This window comes from Haplochromis burtoni, unplaced genomic scaffold (assembly GCF_018398535.1).
Source record: "Haplochromis burtoni strain Fernald_Lab_line unplaced genomic scaffold, NCSU_Asbu1 Contig_143, whole genome shotgun sequence".
In the NCBI taxonomy this organism is placed as follows: domain Eukaryota; kingdom Metazoa; phylum Chordata; class Actinopteri; order Cichliformes; family Cichlidae; genus Haplochromis; species Haplochromis burtoni.
The window spans coordinates 1,397,108-1,424,265 of NW_024582504.1; the positions used below are offsets into that span (position 1 = coordinate 1,397,108).

Genomic DNA, 27,158 nt, shown 5'->3' on the forward strand with positions numbered 1-27,158 from the left:
GTGGCCTGCATCCTGCTGCTAGACTAAAATTAACTCCTTTAAACGTTTTAAGTGCAGCGTGGGGGATGATTTTCTAATCTTCTAAAAAAAGGCTCTTATTCTGATAGGAGCGACAGAAGACAACATGCAGGCCACCCATATTGTGTTCCAGCCTTCATTTTATGTGTGTTACTGCTTTGTTACATTACAGTTACATTACAATCTTACCTATGCATATGGTTGGCTCGTTATGTAAGGTCCTACCCACAAGAAGGTGCAAGAGACGTAGGACCAGATTTACTCTGCATTAAAATACTAATATTGGGGTTTACTCAACAGCAATGCACAGAGACAATTTAGTGACTACAGGTGTGAACGCAGTAGCTTTTGCTGCTGCCTGTGCTTCCTGTGTATTTGTTTCCTTTTCAGAGCATCGTATCTGGGGAGGAAGCTATTTACAGGAATCGCATGAAAGCGTTTTTGCCGAGCAATTAAGAGCAAGTTGAGCCAAAACTTGTCGTAATTTGCATCTTTGATAGTTGCCATGAAGGCCAATTTGTTTGAAATGCCGGAGGGGGGAACAACACCAGATCACCAGCTAGTCAGAGCAAATCAGAGTCATCATTTAGTCATTATTAACCAACTGTTGTATGACACTGCGTGGAGGAAGAATATCACCGAGTTACGCAAGTGGCACAGCAACGCCAGCTTATCTATTATGGACTTGTCTGTAGTAAAGCAGCATTTTTTCTGGGTGATTGTTAGGGTCCGTGTGAGGTGTGAAATGTATCCAGATGAATCCAAGTCTCCAGCAAGCTCCATGATGCTGCAGAGTCCAGTCAGTTTCTCAACAAGCTGGTTGTTTGTGACCTCTTATTTCTGCTAGATTACATTTGCCATTATTGAAACGTAAACTTTTTATTCTCATCGTCACTTTGTTCTGCTAAGTTAATCAGTAAATACTATACGCCTTAAAACACTGCGCCATACTTCACACTAGTAGTCCTAGCAGTAACTTGAATCTGTCATCTAAACCTCCTGAGCGGTATTTACTGTTTAACCAAATTACATCACTCAAGCAATGATTCAAATTCCCATGAGGAGTAATGTTTCACAAGTGTGATTGTGTGGCTGCTCTTAAGAACACAAAGAAACAACAAGGGGAGCGAAACTTGCTCCCTTCAATCGCTCATGAAAGAACAAGAGAAACGAAGCAGGAACAACCTGAAGGTTAAGTCAGGCTCGATTAACCTTCAGGTCATCGAAGATCATCGAAGGCTAATTCACAGTCTCTTCCAAACAACTCATGACAAAAACAGAGATACTTTGGTGGTTAATCATCCACTGCTAACTAGACTGTCTGAATCCTGATTAACAAGTTTAAAAAAACCTCAAGTCATAACATCTTTAATACTTTAATACTATAATTACTGTTTTTGAATTATAACACTAATACCTCGGGATTTCCTAATCATCACATTCTGTCCTTTTAAGTGAAGTGAGGCACCGTGCTTTGTGTGTACTACAGAAAAATGGTGAATTATAGTGAAAAAATCATGAAGCAATGAGTAATGACTTGTTGTGACACTTCATTTACACGAAAAGAGCATAAAAATAAAGCTCATTCGCTGATTATCATCATCTATGAAGAAAGTGTGGATTTAGATCAATCTACAGATTGATTGTACAATACATCCACCTGGACACTCCTCAGTGAATAATGGTAACAATGAATGTTTGTTGGTGCCAGCTGTGATTGGTTGTCTAGACTTCCACAATACCTTCATGGCCTTGTCGCTGTTTGCAAAGTTGTTGATGATGGAGAGAGACTCCTGGAAGCGTGAACTGCCGGTCAGCGCCACGTCAGAAATCAGCTGGCTTACTGCAATGATGATCTACTCGGGAAAGAAAAGCAGGGGAAGGTGGAGGGGGTGGGGCAGTGGGCACGGAGAAAGATGAAAATGAAAGGAGGAAATGCACACACGATCCAGTAAATAGTGTGTGCACTAATCACTGCGAGACAATAGAAAGAGAAACTCAGCAGAACGTCTGCAATTAAACACGCTTTACATTCTTACACGCTTTACATTCTTCTCCTCCCTTACTGCACGTGAATTGCTCAGAGGAGCGTGCTTGGAGAAAAGAAAACCGAGTGCTGAACGTCAACAGTTGTCAACATTAACACTTTACCTGCAGGTGTGTGCGTAGGAAGGTTTTCCTCTTGGTGTACTCGTAGTTGTTCCTCATGAGCAGGTAGAGCAGGGCCGACGCCTCGGCCCGCAGAGAGGCCAGCTTGGAGACGCAGCACTTGAGCACCTCGCAGCACAGAGCCTCGCACAGCGTCACGCGACCCTTGAACAGCACCGAAGGGAACTGGCGGGACAACGGGTTAGTGTATTAAAGGCAGATTCAGGACAGGGCTGGAGTTAGAAAATAGAGTGAGTGTGTAGGAAAGACAGCGGGAAAACGATAAATCACTTGATACACAGTGAAGATATCACATTAAAACTTTGTGTTATGGTAGATACTAATAATAAGTCCATTTAGATTTGGCTGAAAATAAAAATGAAACCACAAAAAATAAAATAAAAAATAAAAAACTTTATATTACCCACAATTCTTTATGGATCATCTTCAAACTTCACAAAAACATAGTAGACCTCCTGGGCTAAGTACCTAGGTTGGCTAAGCATTTGACCTTCATTGTTAGCACTCAAGGTCAAAGTTCACCTTGAAAAAAATTTCAAGAAACCATATTGAGTAATAATATATCACATGAAACTGCATGGAGAGAGTTGCACGACAACTGGGTAAAGGAGACAATAAAATACGCTTCTCTGGTAAATAATCCTTCGACGTCATAGGTCAAAGGTCAGACATTAGGGTACTGCTAAAAATAAGCAGGATGGCATCAGCACGTTTCAATCAAAACATCGTAAAACGTCAAATTTATTCAGGTTTTGGGGGGAAAATCAAAGGTCTAGAAAACATCTGCATCATCAACCTGTGTATCAAACATGATACACTTGGCGTTAAAAGGTTATTGCAAAGTTTTGCTTGGTTTTTTTTTTGATGATTTTATTGTCAGGAAGTAACAAAAGACGGACCTGTTAACATTTTAGTTCTTCTTTCACATTGTAATGACCCTGATTAGTTTAAACTAGTACATATAAATTGAACTGTTTTAAGTTATTTAAATGTTTTGCCGATACACTGTAGTTGTTAGTGTAATTATTAAATTTCATAATTCATAATTTCATAATAAGATGAACTAAAGGACACTATTGCAATGCCTTCCTCATGAGTCTTGTGTACCAGCTAAGTCTTGAGTCGTGTTTAGACTTGAATTAGTCTCGATGCGCTATGTTGTTACCAGTGTTTGTGTGGCCAAGAACAGCAAAGGTTTGGCTGTTAACAGGAAAACACAGCACGCTGCTGCCAGGAATTACGATTGCCGGTAAGAGTTTTAATCTAGTGCAGTTACAAATATAAACCTGTGACGAAATACATGATAAAATGTCACAAAAACTGATATTCTGTCTCTAACTAATGAGGGGGGAAATCTGAACTGTTTATCTACATTTTTTTATTTACTGCAAAAGAATGCTGCTGTTAAAGTCCTCGCTGCCCATATCACCTTTCTCCAGTTTTCAGGCAGTCACAATACTCACAATAGCAAAAATCCACTTCTGGAAGTGGAAAGTTCTGTTTGTCTGCTAACAGAGGCCTAATTTCTACCAAACGCAGCATAAATGAGTGGATCAAACACAAGCAGACCGGATGAGAGCGCGGCTAATCCCTGATTAAAATAACAGTCGGCACAAGTTTCACGCATGTGTTCCACATGGAAACCGATCAAAGAAAGCCAGCTGAAGGAGAATCAATATGTTTCTGATACGAGGACGAGCTCTTCTGTTAGAAGGTGTCGTGCGTGGATAAATGTGTGCGATACCTGGATGAATCTGACCGCTCAGTTGGAGCACAAGATTGAGCCAGAGAAGGCTCCATTATTACCTCCAACATATATAAACATGATGTGCAGAAGAAAGCAAAAGATCACTGAGTCTGTAAAGACATTTCCGTTTGGAGTGTGAAAGATCCAATACTGGAAGAAGAAAGAAGAAAAACACGCGACTGTGTGTCGACTGCTGAGAACAGACAAACAGACCGTTCTCAGCTTGTCTGTGTGGTGGATTTTTAGCCACACAAAACTGCGGCTAAAACCCAGAGACACCGCTCTGCCTATGTGAAAACCATGTTTGCATATTTGCCTCTTGCAATCTATGATAAGTTCACATCAGTTAAGCAAGTAAGTTATTGTTATAACAGAAACGAAGGGGCTCACAGCTTTGGGGTCATCGTTCATAGTGATAACATCTTCATCCAGCATTTAAAATAAATGAATGACGACCGCCAAAGCAAATAAAGACAAACTTTTGTTTTTTGTGTTGTGAAATTAAACACAAGCACTCAAACCTCCGCCAAGAGAGCTGACTACCGGGGCTGTGTGGACTTTTAAGGGAACAGTATTGGATTTTGTACATATTCATTTTGTTTTCTTTGTTCTTTTTAAACAGTAAAAAGCAGAAAAAACATCAAATGTAATGTGATACTTTAAATGTTTACAAAGTACTTTCCATATGTTGACACAATTTCTGACCTTGAAGACCTTTTAAAGGCTTGTTAAGCTGACCTCACTCCACACTCCTACAAAGTTTTATTTGAATTCAGTTAAATTAAGCTTTTTGAGTGTTTGCAGAGAAAATGAAACACACACACACACAAACATACCAAACACAACCTAATAAGTCTGGCTGCAAAAATAACTGTATCAGCACTGCTCAGTTACTAAAGAGACATCATGTCTCTTTAGTAGATGACTACAGTAGCATTTAAACACCTAGTGATGGTTTTTGCTACTTTTATTCTGTGTAAACACTAAATCTCTACAAAACAAACTAGTGTAAACAGACCACTTTGTAGAAATAAAGACAGAATAGATTAAAGTACAAGTTGCAAAGACTATTTTTTGGGGGACTACTTTCAGCCGCGCATTCACACACTCCACCATTTGTGTTAATGAAGGACAACGTCTGCACTGTGGCTCACTCGTGTGCCTTTAACAGTTTGTGCGCAAAATCTGTTGACACAGGAAACCTGGACTACAAAGAAATCAGACAGCAGTTTATTGGTTTTAGAATCTCACAAACCACATTGTTTGACATTTTAATGAACCTGTACACACTGTAATCAATTTGCAGACGACTATTCGCCTGATCCAAGCACGAGTGTTTGAAGTGTTCATGTTCATAGTTACTATTTGCAGAGGCTAACCTTTAATGCTTGAACTGTAACAGGAGGAAGCATGGCAGAACAAAGTCTTCACCGCTGCTGTTCTCTGATTCATCACTTAATTAACTCACACGATACTGACCCTGCTGATATGATAACTCTAGGAAGAGGGTTGTTCTCTCCCTTGGGACCTACCTTTATTACCTCAGCAGCTTTTGACTGAGTTGTGCTGAAGCTCATTTCTATGCAACATAACAGTGAGAAATACTCAATTAGATACTAGGGCTGCCACGATTAGTCGACTATCAAAATCGTCGACAACTAATTTAATAGTCGACGCGTCGTTTGAAGCTTTGTAAGATCCCAAAAGACGCAGGAATAAGTAGTAGGATTTAAGAGTGTAATAACGGACTGAAACAGAAAAATGGCAGCACTGCATGTACAAGGATGCCAGCTGCTGTTAAGCCCCTGAAGAAGAAGAAGCTGTGTCCGGTATCGTAGCTGTGTCCAAATTCAGGAACCACATCCTCCTCTGCCCGCATTTGTAGGCCGATTACGTTACAGCGACATGACGAAGGCTGTCCAAATTTGAAGACTCCGACAAATGTGGCCGACAAATGCGCCCTTCATTTCCCCAGATATGAAGGATGGGTCGGGTGTATACTTCATGGCCCGACCTATCCCAGAATTCATAGGGTGGCCCTGCTCAGTTTCCAACATTGGCGGCACCTAGTTAGTTTTAATATTACTCTTATTATTCTTTCTGGGTCACAAAAGAAAGTTTTAAGATGTTTTCAGGCGAGAATGTAGCTGTGTAAACTTCAAATATCTGCTCAGTTTATCAAGACATTTTCGGAGACGTCTGTTACCCACTAGCTCGAAAGCTAGCGGGGGTTCAAGGCTCACTAGAGCCGTGAGAACACCGGACTCCTGGCAAATCGTTTTCAAACCCACCGCTGTCTTTCGCTACTCAGGTTAAACATGATATATAAGTCACTTGGATAACTTAAAATGTTATTGTTTGGCTTTTTTTAGTATTTTTCTAGCCGGTGGCTGGGAACGAGGCAGAAAACACAAGAAACACTGAAAAGCCAGGTTACTTTATTGGAGCAGTGTGACCTATGGGTTTTTTTTAGCTATTAGATGGAATGAGAGAGAATGTCTGTGTGAAGGCTGGAACCAGACATCTCACTCATCTCATTGTTCACAGTGGAAAGTTTTTTAGGCAGCGGCAAAAACAAAAACAAAAATGTATATCAGCTCCGGTCATCAAAAACACAGCATGTTTACCTGCTCCAGGCATCATCTGAGTCATACTGATTTTACTACTGCAGCAACACTTCGTACGAATGTGAACACATACCTTGTTAATGAAAGCACGCAGAGCGGCGAACACGTGTCTGAGGGCAGCTTCTGACTGGCCGACTTTGAGGAAAGTCAGGTAGACGTCAAACACCTTCTTCATCAGTGCGTTGTGACCGTCGCTGTCCAGCAGCTGGTTCTGAATCACACACACACACAAGAATAGATGCACAAAATATCAGTGCAAACTATATTCACCAATTTCCTACATCACTGTTGATGTGTGAGCAGACTTATGAGCTGAACGATGCTGCCTGCTTACAGAAGGACGTTTTAGGCGCATCTCATTCTGTTCTCATCGACTAAAAGCAAACGAGATGACAACGACTGATGGCAGCGGCTGATTTTTACTGTATCCCATCAATTTCGGGACCCTACAATTTGGGATCCAGTGTCAGTATCAGTACTCATGCTCGCATCAGATGAAGCCATTGATAAAGTTACTGTTTCGAAAAAAACAACAACCCACAGCTAGAGCATGAGGATACACCCAATAAAAGCTTCTATATGTGAGCCTGCTTGTAATGTGGCAATGCGAATTGCATAGGTTGTTGGTTGCAACTTTCTTGAGAAAAACCCAGCCAGACAACAGCTGCCAACAAATAAAAAGAATGACATCTAAATATGTCCAACTTCACTCCATCCTCCCCAAAGGACTACTTGAGAACAACACCAGATGTTCAGTAGGCTGGCTGGGGTCCAGAACTGTCTCGAAAGCATATCTCCACTTAAGGATAATAAGCAAAAGGACCAAGTCTGGTGTTTGGGTTTGTTTTATTGTCTTTAGGTAAGCTGCATTAAACAACACCGAGCAGTTGAGGAAGCTGTGAAGTCAAACAAAGGCAGAGCCGATAAAACAGAGAATCACACTCTCCCAGAATGATATGAACCTGCATGAAGGATGAAAAAATTAGCTTCACAAATCCAGCAAAGACATCCATCCACTGTGAAGCATGAGGTCAAGACTAGGACTTGGGTTTAGCTTGGCACTCAGGAGTGATGGTTAAACTCGAAGGGGCTTTAAATGCTTGAATAGCCTCTCATAAATACAACAACAACAAAAAATGGGCCCAAATTCCCCCCCACAAGTTTGAACACATTTTTGAGGCTCAAAATGTGGTTACTGTTAGGTTACGATTCGATTTATGCTAGGGGTTAGGGTTATGCATTCATTTTTGATGGTTAGGGTAAGCCGCTAGTGAAAGCATTATGTCAATTAGATGTCCTCACTAAGACATAAAAGGCAAAAGTGTGTGTGTCCCTCTGCTACACACAGAGTGGAGCAGGCAGAGCCACGAAAGGTTAAACAAAGATAACAGAAAACTGTTTAAAATGTGTTCATTTTTTAAATCGTTCATTTAGACAACATCAGACTCAGCACTTACTCGGGTGACTTGCAGAAATATGTAAAGAAAAGATGAGCATACATATTAAGATTTCTCTGAGTGTTATTAAGAGCTGAAAACCTCTTAAACATCACGGAGGCTGACTCAAAATTGCATAACAAGCACATCACTTATTTAAGGACTCAGTGACATTTGAATCACTTTAAAAGCTTATCTACCATCTGTGTGGTTGGACTGTGTGTGCAGTGCTTACCTTGAAACACTGAGTGAACAGACTCAGGATGTCCAGGACGCTGAGGCAGACCTCGGTGGAGGTGTTGCCTTCAAGCAGGGCCTGATGGTGGATTTCTGCTTCTGACGGCCCTGCCCCTGAAACACAGAAACACACATGGAGACATAAAGAAATCCTGAGGTGCTGTGCATGCTAATGGTTCACATTGCGGTGTAGAACAGATTCTAATTGTAACCCTTTTATCCAGAAAATACTGATGACTGCAAAGTTATTCTTAAGTATTGTTGTGTTTGCTGATTTCCTGCTTGCTTTGAAATGGTAATTTACATACAGCTCATTAGGCAAATGCTTCATTGACTGATTTAATTGCACAAATCAACATGTAATTACATCTTGTTTAAGATACTCCTAGTAGGTACCAAATGTTATTAAAGAACATAACATCCAGCTCAAGTCCATTTTTCATTATTAGCATAGAGCCAGAGATAAGAACAACTTGTTTCTCGGTAAAGTGCAAAATAACACGGAAAACACATGTGACACATCAGTCTATAGGTTACATGTACAATCATTTTATACACAGGTTATTACATGCAAATCTTTTGAGAATCCTGTAAACAGCAAACACTGCATTAAAGCCACAGAGAATTTTTTATAGAGGATTTTAAGTTTAAGATTAAGATGCAGCAAAGAAAATCCCTGTTTGTATGCGGGTGAACACGCCCATTTATTTTCTGCAACAGCGTTTTCCGTGGTGATTCTACACACTGTTGCATTAATCTAGCATTGCTCCAAATCCATTACGTGAAGACCAGAGAGGCCTTAGAGCTCGACATACTGCGGTCAGTGGCTCAAGATAATGTCTGTTTAGAAAGCACAGCCTGAGAGTCAGTTGGCTAGCTCTGTCTTGGAGGAGCGGCATTTCAAAACCATGATGAACTGTTTCCTTTCAGTCGATTCACTCGGTACAACGCATAAGTATGGGATATTGCGCCCTTGCATTTCCTGGCTGAAGAAACCTTTATTCACGCCTTTAAGGTGGATGATCTGTGACGACATACACACAGCCCCTCCTGCGCATATACCCCCGGTCATCCCTCAGTTCTTACGCTCTTCATCTCGCTGACAACACATCTTCTTTTTTTTTTTTTTGTGTCCGTTTGGATCTTTACCAAGTGGATCATCATGGCCTTGCCATATTGGTCCATTTGATTGACCTTTATTATAATTATGAATTTATTTTATTTTCGGTTGCTACAAACGGGACAGACATGACTGGGGGATAGGACAGGGAGAAAGAATGAAAGAAAGAGAGGGAGAGAAAGAAAACCAAAGGGGAGAAGAGACGGTGAGAAGGGGGGAAGAAAGAAAAAAAAAACAAAAAACAAAACACCTGGGTCACCTGTATGGAGAAAAAAAACAGAAGAGAAAGCAAACAACAAAGAGCAACATAATAAAAAAAAAGCACCATCACAATAAACTAGCTAGCAGTAGATATCAGTAGATACTAAATAATAAACGATATTGTGCAGCACGCAAGATAGACAGCGCACAATGTGCTTTGAGGCAGCAGCCAAGAAAGCTGTAGTCCGCGTCTGTGAACACCCGTGTGACACCTGTGTGGATCAGCATGCTTGATTCCAAAGGTTTCTCCATGTAACGATCTGCTAGGGAGTGTGGGGAGCCAAGCCCCGTCCCCAGGGTATGAAGCAGGTATGGAGGAGATCCAGGCCCCAGATATCCAGAGGAGAGTGTGAGTAATGTGGATGTCTAGGTTGCAGAATAAAATTGAGGCACAGGTGGCCAGAAGGGGACAGAGGGGGAGTGCCTCCCCTGCACCCTGGTGACATACCTGCACCCCAAGCCCTGCGTGTGTGGGTGGGTGTGGTAGAGCGGGAATAGGGAGGCAGCTGAGGATGGGGAGGAAGAAAGGGAGGGGCAAGCGGCCCCTCCCTGGGGCCAGCTCCCCCGCTGACCCCAGTAGGCACCCCCACACTCTGGAACCCACCAGGGCAAGGGGGCCCAGGCCTATCCGGACCAGGGCCCACAGCAGCAGCACCGCCCAGCCCCACAGAGTCCAGGGCAGCCCACCCGACTCCACCCCAGAGAAAACTGCACCCACCCCATCATCCAATCATCTCCCAAACTACACAAGACAATAGACACCCAGGTTGAGTTCATTCTCCACCTCTCCTATATCTCTCCCCCCACCTGCAGAGTGAGCTCCTGTAGTGAGGAGACCACCTGCAAAGATATAACAACAACCTCCCTACCAGTTAGAGAGCCCCCTAGTTGGGCCGATGCACCAGAGGTCCCCTGCACTGGGGCTGAGCCCCCCTGCACCCACCCGCCCACTGTTCCGGTGACACAACAGCCAGGACCCAAGCCCCCAAGGCCCGGCCAGCACCCCAGACCGGGGGGCGGAGCACCCCCAGACCCCTAAGCCTCCACGCCCGTCCCGGACCCTCCCAGAGGCAGCCAGGCTACCAGGCCAGTAACCAACGTCCGCCAGCACAGACCCTCCCCCATCTCCGCTGTACGCAGCCACAAGAAAAACACCATCCAAGAGCCCCAGAGCTCCTAACCAGGTCATGGCCACATCCCCCAGGTTAGGGGGATGTAGATGCACACGTGCATTCATGTTCTAAAAAGACCTTCTTCTGATGATTCACAGATACAATTTTCTTTGGTGATTTTCACACTTTAGCACTTGTGAAATCAGTGGTCACACGGTTGAGAAACTGCTGCTCTGCAACAGAACTGATAGTTTCTAATAGTTCTTTAAGTAGCACTTTGTAATATGGTCGGCGACTAACAGCGTAATTCCCCTGTAATCAAATGTCATTTCAACCAATGTTATTTGAAATTACAATGTAATTACATTTACCTATAAATACCTAAAGGTAGAGACACTAGAATAACAAGTCAGGTTTTTACAGGAAACAAAGAAATGACTATACTGTAAATAATTTTAAGTAGTGTACAATTTCATGCTAATTTTGTAGAAAAATGTAAATAATCATAAATCGTAACCTTGCCTTTTTACAGCTTTATTTAATTTATTATGCTGATGTGCATTTATTATTTATCATTCAACTGTCCTTTTATTTTACCAATATAAATGTGATAAGGGCTGTTCTTCTTTACCAGTTTACATTTGCAGGCCTATGTGACCTTATACAATAACCCCTTCATAATACAGCCTACAACAGGGTAAGATGGGAAAATGCTGTTGTTTTTTCCACAAATTACCAAATAATAAAGAAGTATTACTTACAGACTATTAAAATTTACTTTAAATTAGTTTAACTATTTGTTTCCAGTAAAAACCTGAGTGGTAGTATTAAGTATTTGCAGGAAAATCTTAATTACCTTGTAAATAAAATACATTTAAATTCCTTTTGATTACAGGGAAATTAGTGTCATACTAAGAAGTTTTCTTTTTCCTCGTCCACATGCACAGAGAAGAGCTGAACAGTAAGGTTGTTGACACACTTTTTCAACTACTCATTGCACCAGCAAATATGACACACAAATTGGAGCGTGACCAGCAAACATCCTACCAGAGCCTACACGTGGAGCTGGTGTGGTGGAAGGATTGAAGCAGCAGGCAGTGATGCAGCAGCACTCACATGACAGAGGTTGAGACAGAAAATTTTTTATCTTTTTAATGCCAAAATTGGAACGTGCACTTGGTTTATTATGTGATGGGAGTGTTAGTGTGCACGCTCTATTGTAGCTCCAGTTGCCTCCAGTTCCTTGCATCTGATTCTACTACTTATAGATATTTGTGTCCTCAAATAATACCAAATAAAACAATAAAAAAACTAATCGTTTCACATTCATACATTTCTTAAATTAAACACTTTCAAAAGAAACACTTTCATTTCAACAGAAAAGGTGAACATAAGGATAATAAGGACTGTCACTACAGACTAGGCGTGCCACATTAGGAATGTAACCGCCTCTCTCCAGATTCTCCTGTGAATCTTTCTGCAAGCCTAATCTTTAACAAACAAATCATTGGTTGTGGAATTATTGTCTTTCATATGAAATATTCCTGTGCAAACCTCAACTGTATGCAGACTCCCTCGGCTGGAACACAAATGCAATCTATATCACTTTACCCGCATGATTTCTTGACGATTAGTGCGGTGCTGGCAGAATTAACTGTTCCATTACGACTTCAATTCCTGTAAATTTCTAGGAATCTTAGATGTGAAGTGTTTTGCAACCTGACGTCTTGCATGTGAACTAGTGGGAGTGCTTACCTATGTTGAGTGTGAAGGAGGCTTCCATGGTGTTGAACTGGTGTATCTTGCTCTGCATGAGGCTGGCACGGTTGCAGCGCATGGGTGGCATTGTCTGAGACTTTCCACCTGACGAGAACAGCTTCGACACACATGCCTCCTGGCTCCTATATCGATAATAACAGGAGCAAGAAGGAAGGAGGAAGAGGAATAACATAAGACCCTGTTCCTGTAACTCTCACTGAGCTGGATGTATTACGATATATAACAAATATGTTAATACCTGATAATTAATAAAAGATCGACACAAGCTGATTAATACCAAACAGAACATTTTAATACATTTAAAAAAAGAGAGGAGTAAAGGTGTATTTCATTGGAACATGACCTGGCACCTTGCTTCCTTAAAACTCAACTAAATTTATTTGGGTTTCAAATTTCAGGTGCTGACAGATAAGGTAAATATGACACACAATACAAAGGCGCAGCTTTGTTTTCCAGCCTTACCTGCCGATGTTCCTCTTTCCAATGTAACGGAACTGAGCCAGACAGACCCTGCGGAGAAAACATGAAGCACGAGGCGCCTTTTGCATCCACTTAAAATGTTGACACAAGACTGATAGAGCAGTTAAAACACACGTATAGTTTTGTTTAATATTTACATATGGCTGTTGTTTCATTAGCTACTCACTCGAGCAAACTGAGGAAGTTCATGATGTCTTGAGGGCTGATTTTGTTCCAGTAGGCCATCAGGGTGTCTGTGGGCAAAAAGACAAAGTGGACACACTTGGCTATATGGTATCACTGTCAGAAATAGCAGAACAGGTAGCCGAGTCACGTTCTGAGTAAGTGATGTGCACTGTGGCTATAGAGCCTCACTGACCTTCTGACAAGGTCTTGGCGATGTGCAGGAAAGAGAACAGTAGGCCTTTGATTTCATATTGTCCCAGTCTGCCGATAGGAGGCATGGTGCTGCTGCTCATGGTTGAGGCGCGTCTCTGCAGCTGCAACAACACACAGAAAATGCTCGTTAACTCATTTTAAAGCACTCCTACTTCCTGTTTGGTTAGGACCAGCACTAGAGGAAAATCTTTGAGTGTCAGAGGATCTAAACGGTCGTATTTTACAGAAGGAGAATCATTTATTTAAACCCAGACTTGAGGACAGGCTCACTGATGAAACCTTTGTTACCAAAAAAATCCTGAGCGCAAACAGTATGTGAGAGGTTGCTTTCGCAATTAATATCTCTTATCAGCAAACACACAAAACAAACATGTTATTGCCTTTGATTACACAAAGCAGTGACAAGAAACAATTCTTAGAATTATGCTGATGAGGTGAATCGTGGATGTCAAAATATACAGATTTACAGATAAACCAGCAGAAAAGCAAAATTTAGAGCAAAATTGCACAAAAACCACTGAGCAGAATGTCATCAGTCCTGGAGGCGAGGAGGAGACGGAGAAAAGGAAGAACCTATTCATTTTTCACTTGTCTTTACACCTTGGCCTTAGGGGGACGACATAGCTTCAGAGTGCTTTTTCTGTTTAAACGTCATTATGTGTTTTTCTTCAATCTGTCAGGGGTTTCATCTAACTGTCATTTACAGGTCAAATCCACATGACTAGCACTTTCTCACGTTGTGACTGAATTGTAAGCACGGGCGCCTGCTCATCTGGCATCTCATCACGAAACGCGAATGATCGCTGGTTCACATGAAGGTGGCGTTTTCCAGTACAAGCCACGTCACATGTTTCCCAAATGAGTCATGGTTGAAGAGCAGGAGAAGAGTTTATGTTGGCTCTGAGTTTACAGAGGTTTCCTGCTGAGAAGACACCGCCATTGTCCAAAAGTAACATGCAGCTGCTTTTTAACATCATTGCCAGAAAGTGAGCCGTGAAGGCTTCAGATGTAACGCCGAGGCCGTGTGTGTACGTGGCCTACACGAAGCCCACGTCCGGTGAGTAAAATGTTAAAGTGGAACAAAGCAGCGCAAAAGTTTGAGCACTTCAGAACTAATTAGAATTTCCTGATTTGGGAAGTGACAACAAACCTACCAGTGAACAAAACACTTAAACCGAAATTTGCATATCGCATGTTTCAGGCTGCTTTGCATACGGTATGTTTAGGTTTCCCGCACAGTGTTTCAGAAGTGCTTCCGTGAGGTGACTCCAAAGGGCTCAGACTGCATTCTTAGAAGTTTTTAAAAATGCATATAAAAAGTTTCAGGGCTGCAACGCAAAACCGTGATAATCAGACATTGTCAGACTTGTCTTGATGTCAACAGTTCAGCATAACTGACATTTCTGAATGACATTCCAGGTAAGGGAAAAAACAAAGAAGAACAAACCAGTGTCCAGCTTGTCGGTTTTCTGGAACTTAGAGAAACCACAAAGTTTATTTATCTAAAAATGAACTGACTGCCTAAATATGTTTAACCTGTTGGGCTAAAATGAAATGTTACCTCACCTCATTGCTGTCCGGTGTTCCTGGGTCCATAAATAGAGAGCCTCTGGAGTCTTCCCTCCTCACAACGTGGCCATTCTGAGTTGGCTGACCTGCAACCAAAATAGGTTTGTTGGGGTCCAAAGACTGCAGATTTGTCTACACTCCATGTCTCGTATTCACAAAGCTTCCTAACAGTAGCTCCTAGTGAAAAATTCTTTATATTTTCCAATAAAATTAAACAAATTCATAATTCTAAATAAAAACGTATGAAACCATTCTTACGTCAGGACTCTCAGGAAATGTTTGGGCCAATATGCTATACAGGAACAACACACCATTACTCATTCCATTGAGCCTGTGAACATCATTGTACGCAGTAGTCCAGCACCGTGATGTCTGAGAACACAACCCTTGTTGTGTCACCAGGGAATAAGAAGCTAATGAACTCCTTTTCTGGAATAAACAAAGGCTTTCTACTTGAGACTACAGATGATTACATTGTTGCTTCTGCTGCTTTGATTTTCATATTTGTTTACTTTCAATCTGCCCATTTTGGCCTGTTTACGCTACCGAAATGCAAGACTACGTGGTCCCTGTTTTAAACATTTAACCCTTTTGGTCTCGAAGAATAAAAACAGTTTAGCCTCCCAATCTTCTCAGGTCAACGTGTATTTGACCTAATGAGCAGCTGCTATAACTCAGTAAAACACCCACGGTCACTGGGTTTTCGAGGATTTTTCCAACTTCTGTTTGATACTGATCTTATTCCTCTGATTTCAACATCATGTTGGTAGTGAATAAAATACTAGAAATGTTGTAGGATTGGCTAAGAAGTTTGATGTCTGTCTGGCCAACAGCTGCTGCTTTCAGACAGAGTGCTGCTAATGGATCAGTGGGTGTTGAAGCCATATGTTTGTATCATAATGAATAACGTAAACAGGAAGACGCCATATGTACGGTTTCTATTGTTCTCTACTCACCGTGCTCTTTCTCGATCGCTGTGCTGATCCTCCTCATGTCTGTGGATATTAGGTCATCTCTGGAGCCCTGGCCAACCACAAGATGGAGCGAGTGAAAACTGTGTTGCAAAGAGGTGAGCTGGCACATTCCGAATATTATAATCAGACCAAGAGCAGATGTTCGACATTCTATTTCCTGCAATTTGAGGAAATATTTTAACGGTGAAAACAAAACGTAACAGTTCTGGCACCTTTGTTCGGAATGTATTGTGCCACTTTAGCTTCCTCGGAGCAATCTTTTACTGTTTACTCACTCAGTCTGAGAATTCCTGCATTACACAGGAGGGATTCCCAGCACGTACGGTGCTTAATACATCTATTGGACCACCAATTTATTATTCTACAGCTGCCCTGAATTAACAGTAATTACCAAAATAATTGCTGCACATTTCTGTAAATGCACTGGGTTTTAACTGATCTGTATACCAGACCAGACCAGTTTTCACAAAATCCACTGCACTTGGCACCACGGTACACTATTTGGCAACAACTGAATTGAATGTAAAATAGAGAGACTGACATTAAAACTTTTATAGTCTGTAGGATCCCATGAATGTGTGCCCACTGTGGGTCAGAGTTCATGCTGCAAGATTTTGTCTTGTGATCACTTCCCTGGGATGGAATAGTTGTGAAGCTCCGGCTAGTAATGCTAGTAATCCCAGTACTGGAGTGGCGTCAGCGACACTGCCCATATGGAAAAGAAATAGTAAAAACTTATATGTGATTTACTCATGAAAGTGGCCACTTTCTCATCACTTTCATACATTGTTTTAGTAAGTATCCAAAACATACAAGTTTCATTATATAATTTTTCAAGGGATCTTATATCTGTTTTCACTCTTGTATGCTTTCCATACAAGTTTCACACAAGACAGATACAAACTTTATAAGATTTATATATATCTTTTCCATATGGGTGGGGTTTGCAGTCTTCTTGAAACGTGCTCCTTCAAACTACATGACATTAAAGTCATCTGCCAAGGAAAACAAATAATAAAGCTAAAAGCTACTTTTGACTACTCTCTTATCCACAGGAGGTCACCAAAGCGGGTAGCTCTGCATGTTTGATTTGGCAGAGAGTATTTGTCCTGGGATCAAGTCGGGGATCTTTCTTCAGCTATCTTTGTAACAACCACTTTGAGTTTCAGGACATCAGAAAGATGAATACGTCTGTTTCTTTGATCCCTGGACCTTCAGTTTATATTCCCCCCCTCCCGTGTTTCCCTGTTAACTCTCACTCGCTGTTTGGTGTTTTGATATTTTTGTTGACGTGTAGTTTTGCCTCCCCTGTCTCATTGCTGTTGATCAGTTTCAGCTGTGACTTGTTACCCTGTTGTTTCCCGTCTCCCATCAATTTTTTTTCAAAATAGTGTTGTGTTTGAATTTCTCTGTATTTGTGTGCGGTTTGGAGTATACATTTGTTAGCACTCAAAAATGTGCACACAAATCATTGTAAACATTTGTAAATGTTAGCTTGTGTTTGTGGATTAGACCACACGCACATTTGTAAACCTTTTGAGGCTAATTTCACTCCAAAACCAAGCTTTGCAGGCCACGCTGGTCCTTGGCAGATGGTTTCAAGCCAGGTGTTAGACTCTACCTTTGCAAGATAATTCGCATTAACATTTTGAATTTTCACTCCACATCCACCAAGAGGCCTCACAATGTTGCTGAACTGAAAACAGGTCAACAGCGACAGCACAGTAGGCTGGGCCCTATTGTATAGCACAGGTAAACTAACCTTTTTAATTCATTTGTCATTTTCAGTCCTGTCAGACAGGCTAGTTTGGACACGTGCTGGAGAAAAATTCAAGATTCCTTACCTCGATTTTACATCATGTATCTGGCTTTGTTTAGTACTTCATACGACAAGTAGCTGTCATATTAAGGATTTTGCAACTAATTATTTGAAACTGGAAAACTGTAAATGAGACTTTTTGAACTGAACTGAGAAACTTATGAGGCCCTAATTATAGATGAAACAGCGTTTAGGATTTATCAGATTTTTACTTTGATAAACACGGTCATAAAAATAGACTGGTACATACTGTACAGTATGCTTCATGATTCCATTGAATTACAACAATCACTCCTTCTGAATAAGTCTATGCCTGACTGAAGATCTTACAGCACAACAGCCAATTCATATGTGAAACTGACTTTGAGTTACATCACAGAAATCCCCAAGAAAAGGAGCGTTGTGAGGTGACTCACGTTTAGGCCCAGCCCAGGACTGGAGATGAGAGGCTGAGCGGAAAGCTGCTTCAAGTTCTGGTAGAGCAGCTCATAAAGTGGGAGGTACAGCAAACAGATCCTGGCCTGCTGGTTCTGAAACCATAAACATTTGAAAACAAGTAAAAGGAGATGATTATTGTAGGTTAATGTTAGCTACACATAGCCCTTACCTTTCTGTGGCTGCACTCTAACTTAGGTGGTTTGCATAAGAGACAATCTTATCTAAACTAAAATAGAAAGGTATGCACAGGTGGTGACCTGTGTCACATACTTCATTTACTTTTATGGGTAAAAATGCTGAGCTCACTTGGTAGGACATTTGGCCTCTGTTGATGATTGATGTATTACACATTAAACAATGTCTCCTTTATTTCTTATTCAGACTCTTCAGACTTTTGTTTCTAAGATAGGCTTTGCTTTTAATGCAGGTGTGTATTGGGTAAATGCCAAATCAAATACTTTAATCATTGGAACTCATTGTTATTTTGCATTGTTCCGAAACAGAATCGTTGAGAACAATAAATCATTGTTCTGCCCTTTTCTCCGTCCACATTCCTGCTCATCCTGCCTCTGCTAGTTCCTTTCTGTTTGCATGCTCCTAACCTTGAAAGCGGTGTAGCGATCATCCATGGCGTGTTTAATAAGAAGGTTCTTGAGGATGCCCACGGCCTGTTGCCTCACTTCGGGCGCTTGCTGCAAGGCGTCAGCCACCTCTCTCAGCAGCAGCCCCACCAGGAAGTGGTTACGGCAGTATTCCTCCGTCAAACTGAACTCCAGACTCTGCTCTGTGATTGGGCCAAACAGGAAGTGAGAGAGCATCAGGATGAGCTGAAGTGAAATTTCCTAACAGTAAATTCTGGTCTGGTAAAAATCCGTTTCCAATCTAATTGAATCGACTTCTTACAACATTTTTTTCCTTGTGAGCAATCAGTCTATAATGTAACAACGTAAGCTGCAGATGTTAAAGGAAGAGCCTAAATCCTCGACCTCAGCAGCTGTGTAACACACTCTGCTAGCACACTTTAGGCCTCTTAGGGCAGTGCTCTGAACTTCATTTGGTATGCTTCACTTCTCAAACCACAAAAAGTCTGCACGACACATTTAACTATTGTTAGTTATTAACAGGAAAAATGGGAACAAAATTTTATTGAAAGGTTAGCATGATAGAATCAGCCCAGCATCATCCAGCCCTGCAAAACCCAGTAAAGGCAGCTGAAGGCTGGAAAGGACAGAAACTGTGGACAAGCTGCAAGAGTGAATGACAAAAAAAAAAAACGGGAATCCCAATAAAAAGATTTTTTTGGATATTCTGGGAGTTACAACTGGGTCTCATCGGCCAGGAAGTGATATTCCCATATTTTCTCACCCTTAAAACACGATAGAATGACAAATAAAATTAGGTTCTGAAACATACTCAAAGTAAGCATTTGAGTAAATAAGCTTTATTTTATTATATTTGATTGGATATAGGAGATTTTAGACCAGTCACGAAAGCTGAAATCAATGTTTCATAAGGGAAACAGTGATCCGGCTAATGAACTGTTTTTGTTTGTTTTTTTCCTTTAATTTCTCCTCAGACTGCATAGTTTTACTAAATAACTATAAATAAAAAACATCCTGGCTTAATAGTGCACAACTTGGCCCTGAAGAGTTTTACTTCCTGGCTTTTCTCTTTTGCGGCGCCTTGCAAGATAAATGCTTCAGAGCGCTTTGCATTAAAAGCACCAAACAAGCACCGACACAAACACAGCAGATTTATACGATATGATGTGTCTTATTCAGTAGTTATAATGTTTGATAGAAGCAAGTGTGGCAAATTCAATCATTCAAAGTGCATCACTCCAAACCACTATGCAACAAACTCACGGAACACATTCATCAGGACATTAACGTTTCCACAACACACAAAGCGGAGCGGACTTGAATAATTCATCAGGAAATCTGCTGGAAATGATCTTTCGGTGTTATTCAGACAAGAGAAATAAACAAACAGACCACTAAAAAATGAGAAGTTCAACAGAAACAATGACATGGAGTTCAACAGCAGCCCTGGGTTAATATTAACACAGGCAGTGCAGCCTGGAAAACAGAAACCATCTCCAATTATCTCCTCTAATGACAGACACGGGCAGGCAGACAGAGAGACAGACGGGCGGAGGAAAGCGAGAGAGAACCACAGCTTCATGAGAGATGCTTCTGACTGGTGTTTACAACAATCAAGTGAATTAAGCATTAGGAAAAGAGGATTTGTTGATTCCCATAACAGCCCAGCTGCTCTCCTCTACAGCACGCAGGCTCGGGCCCTGGTAGGAAAATGAAGGCAAGAGCCCGGAATTAGCATTATTCCGAGTGTGAGGGGAATGAGTGCCCTATGAGGGTGGGTGGGAGGAAAAAAAAATCAGGCGGCGGTGTGGTTAGTGCAGGTGAGGACAAGGAGGAGCAGTCATGTGCAAGGTGTCAGCAAACGTGGTGGTGTCAATGGATGCGGTGGGCTTCACCTACCTACGGGCCCAAAAAGCTCCGTCGCATACGGAATAAAATCTGACCACAAGCAAAAACACACAAACAAACAACAAAAAACAGAGAGGGGTGGAGTAAAAATAAAGACATTCGGGGTAAAACTGTAAACAATCCATGCAGCATTTCCACAGCGCGCACTCCAGTGTTTGTTTTCATGGTGTCGTGTAAAACGGGTTGTGCGATAAAGTGTTGGCAAACCTTGTTCACCAGAGATCCGACTAATGGTGTGATGTAATGTGTGTGTGTGTGTGTGTGGGTGTGTTTGTGGGCCAAACAATTAGGCGGGTTAATAGGATCAGTGTGGTGGATGCATGTCAGAAAAAGGTCAGGGGCTGGGGTCGTGTGACAGCAGGTCAGTGGATACGTGTGCGGTAAAAAGTAGGCCTACACAGCGCGCTCTTACCTTGTACCCTCTGCAGCTTGGTGCGCCCGAAAGCCATGGGCAGGTTGAGAGGGATGAAGTGCTCGTGGTTACACAAGGTCATCAAGAAGTCAAACTTCATCTCGGTCAGCACCTGTGGCCAACAGGCGAGAGTGCGGTTCGCACACAAATATGCAAATTTCGGCCAAACAGAATTCTCAATGTAACATCAAAAGCTGCCCGCGGCGGGGCGTCTGCGAGAGCAACACATTTGACTAACAAATCCAAACAACATAAACAGAGAAGGCCGGGAGAAACTGTTCAACATCAGACACAGCGACAGGTGAGCATGAGACAGGGCGCGACTACACACACATCGTGGAGGCGCTCATGAAAACGCCCCAGTTGCACACTTCAGTTCACTTTAGATCTTTGTCCTTTAAGGTGGTTAATAATAAATAATGAATGCCGTGAATCTGCAAACATAAAGGTGCAACTGATGTTTAGAACGCAGCAGTGCTGATGCACGTGTTTAAGAAAATTCAATAATAAATTGCTCCAACGGGGAAAAATGTCCCCTTTTTGGATAAAATTTTTTAGGCTAGTTTGAGTAGTTTCACTAGTTTTTGTTTTGTTGTTTTAACCTTAAAAAAAACTTCCTAAAAACCTAAATTTGTCTCTGACATATGCCCTCCGGACAGTAATAATTATAAAGACTCAAACTGACACTGAAGCGAATAAAAAATCAACTAAAATTAAACATTTTCAAACAATTAAAATTAAACTGAAATAAGAAGAGCTGCCCTCAAAACTAACTAAAAACAAACATTTAAAATGAAATTAAAAATTAATTATATATAAAACTAATAAATATAAAACTATAATAACTCATTTTTCATGTTTCTGTAATGGTTAATCCATCAGTAATAATATTTTTAATGCGAATATAATTATTGCAATCATGCATGAATTTTTCAAACGCACAGTTTTACAAGAAAGCTGCTAAAAGAGTTTAATGTTGCATTTAATTCATTTCTGATCTCAGAGAGGAAGAGTATGCCTGCACAAAGCTGAGTTCAGAAACATCCATTCAGTTTATTTCACTAACAAACAACAACATGATTTTAAGATTTGTAAACAATTTGTCCACAGGTTTGTAAAATATTTACGTTCTTGTGTTTACAACAGATGGTTTAATACGTTTATGAAATTTTGTACGTGACAGGAAACCGCTGAGCAGGAAGCGGCTTTATTAGAACTGACTCACTGAGAAGTAATAGAACCTTTATTAGAAAACATACTACATCAGCTATAATCAATAACAGTGTGTATGATTCATAAAATTGCTTTTATTAACATTTTATTGAACAAATAAATTAAATATTATTGATATGTGCTATTTATTATTGAATTATTGAAGCCTTGGGTTGTCACACATGTGCTACACCTCCACTCTGACGTTGTGAGGTTGCCCAGCTCTGTGGAACACGTACCTTGGGATCTTTAGGGCTGAAATGACACATGTAGTGGTTGACCAGGCCGAAACCGAAACCTCTGTTCATGACAGTCAGGCACCTCTGAGGAGAGAAAGCAGACACGAGAAAACAAGCTGCTGAAATTCATGCAAAACGATGGAGATCTCAGACAAAACAATGCACTATTTTGTCTGAGATCAGCATTTAAAGGCGGCGCTGTCGTGTCCTGAGGCACAGCAGTAACACATAATCTTACGGATCACAACAACACTGCTAATACAAGTTCAGGCTCGTAATACACCCTGAACTAAAATTACAGCAAACCTGTCTTGTTTTTTTAATTTTCCATCATATATAAATAACAGTGATCCCTATTAAGGAAAGGGCCTCAAAGAGAGTACCTAAAATGGTTATCTTAGGCTTAAAGAGCTGCTTAAAGAACAAAGCCTCACCAGCTTGCCGTTGTAAACAGTCTGCTTATGAAGGGCTGCCAATCAGAAGGAGCTAAATCAGCCTGTTTAAATCAAGGGATGCCTTGAATGACTACACCAAGGCCCAGTAAAAGGCCCTACTCTAGCAAAGTCCATGAATAAAAATAAGCAGCTGGAAATGAGCAACAGGTCTTCTTTGAGCTGGTTTCATATTTAGCCTTTGGGGTTCACACCTTGATGAAATTCGCCAGGCTCAAGTTGATGCAGCGAGCCTCCTCTGGGATTTCTGAGTGGCGGATGGTGATGTGCGGCATAATGGACAACACCAAGGACTGCAGAGCCTGGTGGAAACTCTCCGGAAAGCGCTGGGCCCGTGGCATCTAAAGAGTGGGGAGGAACAGCATGTAATGATGCATCACTTTAAAGTCAAACAGCCACCCATATTATGAAGACAGATCATTCCCAGCATATAGATAAGACTAAAAGGTTTATACTGTCTCTAACTACTTCTGTATAGCAGCAAACAGCAGCGCAGCTCGGCCTGCTGCTGAATGTTTAGGATTTTTGGCAAAGACTCAGATGTAACACAGGCTCGCGGTATCAGAATGCCAAGTACACAATGAGTTTTCTTTGGGTGTCTGTGTTTTGTGTCATCGCATGTGGTTACGCGGACATAACAATATGTGGACTAGGTCTTATAACAACGTCCAGTCCACATAAGACTTTCAGTTAAAGACTACAAACTCTTGAACTGCTCAGCGTTATTGAGCGAAAAACGCTTTTTACCAACCTTCATGCGGTTCTCCTCCTGCAGGTACTGAGCCATGGATTTTGCCATGGTTTCAAAGAAGAACCAAGAGTACTGCAGAAAAGAGCGAAAGGTTACCCATTATGCAATCTTCCTAGGAATATAATGGGAGTACATTACAAGCAGAGTGAGTCAGGGGAAACTGGAAGATAAAAGAGACATGAGAAGTGTAGTGTCCTACAAGCAGCTACATGTTGAACAAGTTTCTCTTTCGAAACTGGTGACAACTGCTGTCAGAACCCTTCGTCTCCATTCTTAGAGAGTTGCACCACCTGCTGCTTAAAGTTGGTTCTACGTGTGGACGGATGCATGAATTATCCGCGCGACTGAGTGCGCACCTTGAGCAGTTTATTGCTGGTGTTGAAATCAGCAGTTTGCTTGAGGGTGGCTGTTACAGCTGTGGCCAGCAACTCGTGAGTGGTCACTGAGTTTCCTGATGCAGGATTGTTGGTTACAAACACGTACTACGAAGAAAAGAGAGAGAACAGTAAAACAAAAGCACTTTAGTTTATAGACACAAGCAGAAACTGACACGGGCTGGCAGTGTTTGCGGCAGCTTACCTTAACAAAAGAGCGCAGGTAGTGTTCCAGTCCCTCCTCGTGGCATTTGGAAACTATATGTATGATCACACTGAGGGCACAGAGCACGGAAATTCAATCTATGTCCTTTTATCAGGAGTAAAAGCAGTAAAAGTACAAAGAATTTGTTTTTTAGCTGACCGCAAAGAGTTAACAGCAATCTCGTGGGCTTCTTTGGTGGCGGCTGTGAGCACCTCAAACAGCTGCATCAGCACTGTTGGCAGGAAGGTGATGATGACATGAGTCTCCATGGCATGTAGGCACTGAGGGAAAGAGGCCAGACAAGATCACTTTTACTTCTGACTCCCAGATATTTACAAGAATCGTGATTACACGCCTCCACACAATATATATATATCTCCCTGATCTTGAAAAACTGTAGCCTATTAGATATAAAATCAGCGCTCGGCATTATTTTATCTGATAAGAAATATATGTGAAAATCTGTCTTGATCTGTAGCTGAATCTCTGTGCTTGATGTAATGAAATTCCCTGTCAGACATTGCTGACACATTTCCTTCATATTCACAGCACAGACTGTATAAAAAAGATGGGCTTAGCCGCAGTGACATTCTGTTGGTACGCCTTATGCTGCCAAAACAGCAAAACTTTGACCTGCAGCAGTTTGCCTGCTGGGTCGGACCACCCGGGCCAGCCTTCATTCCCCACGTGCACATGTTAATTGCTCCCTAAAATGTTAGTCCTCCCATAAAAATGTTTTCCCAAAGGAAAAACTCTCAAAAATAAGACAAATACTTCAACTGATTTCCTCTAGCATTTAAATAGTTATGATTTTTCATACAAAATTCAGTACAAAAGAGGTTAATGTCTAAAAAGATTTAGTTTTTTGGCAATATCTTTTGTCATTGTTGCATTTGGGGTTGCCATCATCCATCCATATCCCTTATCAACTTAATAAACTGTGTTATAAGCCTTTTATTGCTTTAATGGAGGCTGTTGTATAATAGCACTGAAAGGTATTTTGATTGTTGAATGACTGAGGCTCTGTGAAAGCTCATAAGTAGTCATAATGATGCATGCCCTACAAAAATGATCGATCTGTTAGTGCATTGCCGAATGACACATATAGTGGAAGTACTGTAAATGATCAATAACTGCACATGGACCAAAGCTAAAAAACTGACTGCGCACTGCCTCACAGCATCTTACCTTCAGGTATTTGATCAGTTCTGCTGGGTTGCCTTCTGATGCTGTTCTCATCAGCTGGCAGTGCTGGAAGAATTTGTGTAGGTGGAGGTCCTGCGGCGAAACAAAACAGGACATCAGTGTTCCTGAAAACCTCCATTTGTGCATAAAAAAGCAAACGAACCAAATTGTACCTGAGGATATATCGTTGATGCTACGTGGGTCCTCACTTTAAACAGTGTCTTGGCGTTTTCCACCCACTTGATATCAGCCTGAGACCATTCGAAGAAGACAATAGACAAAACAGAGTCAATAAAGTATCTGCAAACTTTTCACATTCCCTCAAAACTCCAATAACCTTCAGGGCTAAAACCTGAGGGGTCAACGTTCGCTTTAACATCGTGAGCATGACAGTGACAGAGCTGACCAGAACGTTTTCATGGCTACAATCTAACCTTCCTGGTGTCCTGACAAAGATATCCAGCAGGCAAAGTGGCAGCCACGGGCAACTGGAACTCCAACGACTGCATCCTCCCATCTTTAAGCAAAGGCATCCAGGAGTAGCCCACTGAAACATGCAAAAGCAGCCGAGCTTTAGAAGAAGGCATTTTAACAAGCTAAATAATGTGCTCACCAACATTTTAATAAAGCTTCATTAAGCCAAATTGCTCACCAAGTGACTCCACTCCGTCCCTCTTCTTGCTGCTGGCTTTGCTGCTGGATTCACAGCTGATGTGGTAAAAGGTGAAGAGGATATGATGTTTCTCATGCACGTGAACCGGCAGCTCGATCTTCACCTGCACACACAGAGGAGCAGGTCGCTGTTTTAATCTTCATATGTCACCATCAGTTCAATCTTCACACATAAACGATTATGTTTAGATTAGAGGCACTGATTCCAATAATGGATACCATATAGGTATTACATAGCACTGCCAAGGCAACATTTTAAAGGATGTGCCACATGCTGTGATTTCCTTGTTGTCTTTTTTGATGTTTTTTTGCTCAAATTAAGGGGGTTACATTAACCATAATGGCGTTAGTGTTTCTCTAAACCTGCAAAAATGTACTGACAGTGAGGGTTTCCTTCAGCCTCTAAATTATTAAGAGGTAAAATTAACATAAAATCAACAAAAGGCATCTAAAAATAACCATCTTGTGTATTTTCAGGTATCTGTACTTTACTTGAGTAGCTTTTTTGGACTACTTTTCATTTTTACTCCCTACATTTTTAAACAAATATCTGTAGTTTCTATTCCTGACATTTTCATAACAGACTTGTTACTTCAGCAGTATCATCTATAGAGTTGGGAGTTAAAGTGGGCGCAGGTGAGTGCAGGTGTAAGTTGTGATAGCAGTACTTCAGAATCTAGCTTGCGCTGCAGAACAGGTCATTTTAAATGCAACGCTTCTACCAGTTCAGCGAACATCAGCAAACACACAGTGTGTTACAAGCTACAGGTCCACCTGCTGGATTTCACAGGGAGAGAAGAAAGAGAGCCAGCTTCACTCAGAGATGGAGAAGGATAAGAAAGAAAAAGTCAGAGTTAGGTTACATCAAGTGTAGCAGAGATTCGTTTGCATTTAAGCTGATGAAGATTAGATTCATGCACTGAATTCCAACTTTATACCAACTGTGTTCTGTCTGGTATAAAGTCAGGATAAACAGTGTCAG

The 27,158-nt window shown here is 41.4% G+C and overlaps 1 protein-coding gene across 3 annotated transcripts in view; it reads right to left on the reverse strand.

The window, feature by feature from the left end:
* dock11 (dedicator of cytokinesis 11) overlaps positions 1 to 27,158 on the reverse strand; it is an 80,054-nt gene that overhangs the window by 23,627 nt on the left and 29,269 nt on the right. For 2 of the 3 annotated variants that reach the window (XM_014336565.2, XM_014336567.2), the window contains exons 20-43: positions 26,157 to 26,280; positions 25,939 to 26,051; positions 25,678 to 25,755; positions 25,508 to 25,597; positions 24,479 to 24,600; positions 24,320 to 24,389; positions 24,097 to 24,222; positions 23,741 to 23,812; positions 23,184 to 23,330; positions 22,538 to 22,621; positions 21,087 to 21,198; positions 20,666 to 20,704; positions 18,767 to 18,948; positions 18,143 to 18,256; positions 15,890 to 15,956; positions 14,931 to 15,019; positions 13,345 to 13,465; positions 13,153 to 13,219; positions 12,969 to 13,016; positions 12,483 to 12,628; positions 8,233 to 8,348; positions 6,635 to 6,772; positions 2,170 to 2,352; positions 1,761 to 1,874 (exon numbers count right to left, since the gene is read on the reverse strand). In XM_014336565.2, the coding sequence (XP_014192051.1) occupies positions 1,761 to 1,874; positions 2,170 to 2,352; positions 6,635 to 6,772; positions 8,233 to 8,348; positions 12,483 to 12,628; positions 12,969 to 13,016; positions 13,153 to 13,219; positions 13,345 to 13,465; positions 14,931 to 15,019; positions 15,890 to 15,956; positions 18,143 to 18,256; positions 18,767 to 18,948; positions 20,666 to 20,704; positions 21,087 to 21,198; positions 22,538 to 22,621; positions 23,184 to 23,330; positions 23,741 to 23,812; positions 24,097 to 24,222; positions 24,320 to 24,389; positions 24,479 to 24,600; positions 25,508 to 25,597; positions 25,678 to 25,755; positions 25,939 to 26,051; positions 26,157 to 26,280 (2,562 nt within the window). The remainder of the gene's footprint in view (positions 1 to 1,760; positions 1,875 to 2,169; positions 2,353 to 6,634; positions 6,773 to 8,232; positions 8,349 to 12,482; positions 12,629 to 12,968; positions 13,017 to 13,152; positions 13,220 to 13,344; positions 13,466 to 14,930; positions 15,020 to 15,889; positions 15,957 to 18,142; positions 18,257 to 18,766; positions 18,949 to 20,665; positions 20,705 to 21,086; positions 21,199 to 22,537; positions 22,622 to 23,183; positions 23,331 to 23,740; positions 23,813 to 24,096; positions 24,223 to 24,319; positions 24,390 to 24,478; positions 24,601 to 25,507; positions 25,598 to 25,677; positions 25,756 to 25,938; positions 26,052 to 26,156; positions 26,281 to 27,158) is intronic. The other variant, XM_014336566.2, reaches the window with a different exon arrangement.